Below are 6,000 nucleotides of genomic sequence, written 5' to 3'. Positions count from 1 at the left end.
AAATCATCATCCAAGTGTTTCCTCCTTTTTTAATGATGAAAAAAAAAGTTTGAAAATCCGATTTATAATTAAAAAATTTCTAATTATTATTATGGTTTCTATCTAGGTCAGAAGATGATCAAATAAAAATGTATCAATATACGATCCAATCGTTGTGGAAAAATGTACGTGTGATATCAAAAATATAGAAAAAAAAATAGAAAAGACTAAAATTTAAGATAAAATTAATAATTAATAAAAAAAATAAAAATTGACACAAATGTAAATAAATGCTGGGATGAACAGAGGGCACTTACAGAACTCTTTGTCACATTTGGATGCAATTCATACCGAGTTCCCCGACGGTTTTGAGGAAGCTCTCCCACTCCAGGTAAGTTCTCATAGTCAATAAAAAAAATTAATAATAAAAAACAAATAAAAACCATTTACACGATCGATCACGATTTTTTGTTGATGTTCGATACCGACAATTACTACATATTTACCATTGAAGCTACGTCGAAAAAAAAATCTGACAATCCATTTATTTTTATAGCGTAAGTAATGAGTAACAAGTTTTTTTTATTACTCACTTTTTTTTCTGGCTCGAGAGACAATTACACGAAACAAAAAAATTGAATGATGGGCAACCAGTATAATTTTTGTAACATTTTATTTGTGTTCATTCATTGAGTAATCGGATCGTTTCAAATAAAAAAGTCATCATCCTCTATTTCTTTTTTCGTCAGTGTGATTATTATTATTATTAATGCGTTTGTTTTTGCTTTTAATACTTTTTTTTTACTGCTACTATAGGTAGTTGGTTTATTATTACTCGCTAAGTAATACGGTATTTGAATTTATTTTGAAAACCTTTAAATTTAATTATTACTTGCCTCTGCACTTCATAGATGAGGGTATCGACTGACGGATAGTTTTTTTTATTTTATTTCATGAGAGCCAATTACATTTTTTTTGTTTTTAAAATTTTTACCTCACGATTAAAGTTCAAGCTCAGAACTTTAAACTTTTGTTCAGTGACGATTAAAACAATATTTAAAACGAATTCCATTGATCCAATTTAATCCTTTTATCGCATTTGTTTTATTTTATTCTTAATTGCGTTTCTCCGTATTTAATTGATCGTCGAGCAAAAAAGCAGAGAATGGAATATTGTTTAAAAATTTTATTTATTCATGCAGATGATGATTAATCTTTAATAATAATGTACTCACACTCACTTATTATTAGTACATTACTCAACTTAACGAAATTTTTACTGACGCACATTCATTTATTGTATTGCTCTTTATTATTACGAAGAATGTTAATATGTTAATGTATAAAGAGGAAAAAAAGAGAAGTGAGTTGGTCATATATGCTGACCAAAAGAAAAACGAGACATAGATAACAAAAAATTGAAATTATTGTTTTGAGTCATCTTTGGTTAATGATTCAAAATAAAAAATTGGAGGTTATGGGTTTTGGATTTGTCTGTCCGTTACTCATTGAATGAGTTGCATTAAAAAATATTTTTCAAATTTCGTTTAGAAAACGATAAATTTAAAGATTGTTCAAACGTATAGTTGTATTTAAAATTTTCATAATGGATTTAAAAAAAATAATTTGTATCTAAACTTAAACCCTTCTCTAAATTTTATTTCAAGTACTGCCCTGATAATTTCATGTACCTCATAAAATAATTAGTATTCATTTTTTAAATTTTTCTTAAGCTTGTGTCAGACTTGGCAGTGAAAGTAACATATCTCATAGCTTGAGAGTCTCTTTGCAATATGTTAAGAATGAGGTAGAGCATTATAGAAGTAGAACCAAGCAAAATGAAGTATTTCGGATACTCTGACATTTAGGGACTTTATGTTTTGCTAGTTAATCCAAGGTTGGCGATGTTACAAATATACGTCTATTTTTCTTGAATTTTGTATTATTGGAACAACAAAACTGTGAACAGGCAGAATTGTGCTTGGAAACTCGTTTAATGAGCTCTTACGACTTATAACTTTTCTGTTCAATGTTGATGCATTTCAATTCGATTCTTCTGCATATGGTTTATAGTTCTTTTTTGTATTATTTGAGTATTCTTCAACCTGAAAAGAAGAGGAAAATTTTATATTAGACCTAAAATGATACTTACCTAAAATTTTACTCTCAACCCTTAAGCTCTCAACTATCCGCTAATTTTTGTAAAAATATAAAAAGCGCTCATGAAGATTCGACTTTAACCGAGATCAAGTTTCATCCAAACAATTACTACAATTTTTTCGCTTCTCTTTAAAGTCTCGTCATCAACAGAAGAAATCACAGCTACAACTAGTATAGACAGCTCGACAATAAAACAAACAACGATAACAATTTACATTCTCTTTAAAACAATTAATCAACATTACTTCTGTTTTAAAACAAATACACTGAGCACTAACCACACAATGCCGCGCGCTTTTGTTCCCTCTTCTGTTGCTTCTTTGTTCGTAAGTGGCTTATTATTTTCCGATCGAAACAATAATAATTGAATTGATGAGCTGTATTGAATACCAGAGACTAATTGCCTTTCACACGACTTTGTGGCTTGTCAGGAGGTCGCTCTATTCTCCTTCCTTGGCTAGACTGAAATTTTTTGAAGCTGTAAATCAAAAAAAAAAGTAACTTATGTAGCAATTAAAAAAAATAAAAATTTTAATCTAACATATGTTTTAAAAGCACTAAAAATTATCGTAATTCCAATAAAAGTATTACCAAAACGAATACTTTGTGAGTCATAAATCTTTACCTCGAACCAATTTCGAAGAGATTATTATACAACACCCTCTTACAAGAATCGAATAGAAATTAAAAGTATCGACCGAAATTTTTTTTTATTACCTGTGCGTAAAATTAAATGCAATGAAGGTGTACTGTGAGCGGCAATTAATTCTTCACAAAAATTCTTCTTTTTTTTGAAAAAAAGGAACTATTATTACGACTTATTTTTACTTATATTTATGAGCGATCATGTTCCAGAATTTATTTGTCTGACATCTGTGAGATGTGGATAAATACCTGAAAAATAATTTTTATTATATTAGAAAAAAAAATTATAAAATTTTTATATGATGACATAGTTGCATTTTTTTGGTTGCCATTTTCTGCTGAAAAAATTCATTTCATTTGATATTCATGAAAGGTAAAAATATAAATAACACAAATTTGTGTTCAAAACGCACAAGTAAATTAAACAAAAAAAAACGACAAGCAACGTATGCGGATTGGTTAAAATTTTGTACCACTTAGATTTTAATGATGTTCGCGATGTGTTTTTTTTTATTCGGTTACTTACGTATTTTTATGTGTACATACCTTTTTAGAGCTTGAATGTTAAATATTAGTGAGGTAACAACAAATATTCCAAACGAAAAAATGGGTAATAAATAACATTTGGCACAAAGTGAATTGCTGTTTGTTGGTTGTTTGCGTTAATTTACATAAATAATTTTTTTCAAGTTTTTTTTTATATTTTATTTATTTCGTTTCTTCGATCATTGCTGTTGTTTGTGTTAAATTCATTTAACGCTTGAGTAATATTCACCAATCACATCATCACTATTCACTTTGATGATTATTATTACTTTTTATTGTATATATTTGAAAACTATTTTGTATCATGGCGGTCATGTCGATGCTATGATGAATAATGGCAAAAAATCGATAAAATAAAAATATTACTTTTTACCATTTTTGTATAGAGTCCAATTGTTACATGATTTTTTTTCATCTTGATGATTTTCCGTTATTTTTGGCTTTTTTTGACAAATTAAGCTGAAATTATATATAAAAAAAAAATTTGTAGACAATTTTTAGTAAAATCTCATAAATATTTATAATGTAATTAATGAAATCTGCTTTTATTTTTTTTAAGTTAAACACAAAAACATTTCTCAAGGTTCATAAAAAAAAGAAACATATTGATACCAAATTTATCGAAAAATTAATAGTATCGCAAAAATGTTTGATGTTAACTTGTTTGTTGCGTAAATGAGTTTTTTTTTATGATTTTGAGGTAAAAAATTAGCAATGAGTAAAAGTTTGATTTTTTCGAATTTTTAAATAAATAAAAAATATTAAAAATAAATATTTAAAATAATTAATTAATATTTTGAATAATTCAATTTTATTATTTTTTTTATTAAAAAAATGAATTGAAAGTTGAAAGCCCATCCCAAAAAAATATAAAAAAAAATTCTCACAGTTTTTTTTTTTTGGTAAAAGTACACTCGGTAATAAATTCTCAAACCAAAAAAAAAAAAATATTTCTAATCTAAATTTCATTTCAACACAAGCAAGAGTCCAACATCCAACTCGAATTACTTTGTGTCTCAAAGTCAAAGATAATCGACAAACAAAAATGTATAAAAAATTTATTTATTTTTTTTTCTCAACAAAAAACAAGTTTTTTTTACCTATTTTTATGTATTATAAAAAATACTTGATTTGATACCGTGAAAACATTATTCTTTTTATTAGTCCCCAATATACGTACAGAAAATTTAATCGATTCAATAATGTCCATTTGCGCGTAAGAAGAAAAAAATATTTTTGAATTTTTTATTGATGTTTGTTGAAACTAAAGAGAGAGAAATAAAGAGAAGATGGCATTAAATAGTTTTTTTTTGTTGGTCGCGTATCACCGAAAAAATATAAATAACAAATTTATGTATAAAAAGAGATAAAATTTATTTTTTAAATAGAAAATATGGTTGCTTCTTCATTTCATGTGGTTTGTATTTATTTATTTCTTTGCTCGTGTACCAATGAGACATTCTCAGTTACTCGTTTTATTTTGGATTTTTTTTTATTTGTTGGATGAGATATATTGTTTTACATACACGCGGATCTTATAAAGTAGGATGAACATTTTTTTAAAATTGATTTAATTATTAAAAATCAAATTAAAATTTTTAGAATTTACTTTAATTAATGAAAAATTTTAAATTATTTAAAAATTTATATAAAAAAAAAAATTAAAGAAAATTAAATAAATAAAATTGAAAAAAAATTAACTTAAAATTTTTTATTTTTATTTTAATTGATAAAAATTTAAATTTATATAACAAATTATTAAAAAAAAATAAAAATAAAATAAAATAAAAATAAATTAAAAAAAATAAAATAAATTATTAATAAAAATTAATGAATAAAAAATTGAAAATTTTAATAAAAAAAATTAAAAAAAAAATAAATAAATAATTTATTAATTATTAATAAAAAAAAAATTAATTAATAAAAAAAAATTTTTGGAAAAAAAAAAATTTTAAATAAAAAATGAAAATTTTAAAAATAAAAATAAATAAAATTGCAAAAAATATAAAAAAAAAAAATATTATTAAAATTATTAAAAAAATATTTTTTTAAAAATAAAATAAAATATTTATGAAAAATAATTATTTTAAAAAATTTGAAAAAAATATATATTAATTAATGGCAATTTATTTTTGGTATTAACTTAAAAATATTTTTAATATTTATTTTTTTTATCATATAAATTTTTTAACTTGCAAAGAATTAAAATAAATTTAAAAAAAATATTTTTTCTTAAATTAATGTTTAATATTTTTTATAAAAAAAAAATAAAATAAAATTGTCCAACCTCATCTCAAAGTAACACTCACAAAAAAATGTTAAATACCTTCAAAAATAATGTTAGATTTGTCGTTTACTTGAAACGCTGCGATGCTGTGCTGGTCTCTAAATACGTTCAAAGTGATACAATCACAATCGCCGATATAATGTCTCTAAATGGGTATAATATGTAAATGACCAACAAACAAATTTTAATGTTTTGACATCATTTTTTTCTTATATTTTTTTCCTCTCTTCTCTTATTATTATTATGATGATGATCATGTTGATTGTCCACTCTTACCATCATACGTGTGTTAGCTTTTTTTTTATATCAACTACAAAAAATACCTGAATCTAAACCAAAAAAAAAGTCGTAATTTAATTGTGTGGTGTGTACCATCCTCTTTT

The 6,000-nt window shown here is 24.1% G+C and overlaps 1 protein-coding gene across 1 annotated transcript in view; it reads left to right on the top strand.

Annotated features, from left to right (window-relative positions):
• Window positions 1–233: 233 nt before the first annotated feature.
• Window positions 234–6,000, top strand: part of LOC134828339 (voltage-dependent L-type calcium channel subunit beta-1) — a 53,664-nt gene continuing 47,897 nt past the window's right edge. Inside the window, exon 1 of the mRNA XM_063841272.1 lies at window positions 234–370. Coding sequence (XP_063697342.1) covers window positions 278–370 — 93 coding nt within the window. The 5' untranslated portion in view covers window positions 234–277. The remainder of the gene's footprint in view (window positions 371–6,000) is intronic.

This window comes from Culicoides brevitarsis, chromosome 2 (assembly GCF_036172545.1).
Source record: "Culicoides brevitarsis isolate CSIRO-B50_1 chromosome 2, AGI_CSIRO_Cbre_v1, whole genome shotgun sequence".
NCBI lineage: Eukaryota > Metazoa > Arthropoda > Insecta > Diptera > Ceratopogonidae > Culicoides > Culicoides brevitarsis.
Note: the sequence above shows the minus strand (reverse complement) of the source record. Positions and strands in the feature narration are given on the sequence as shown.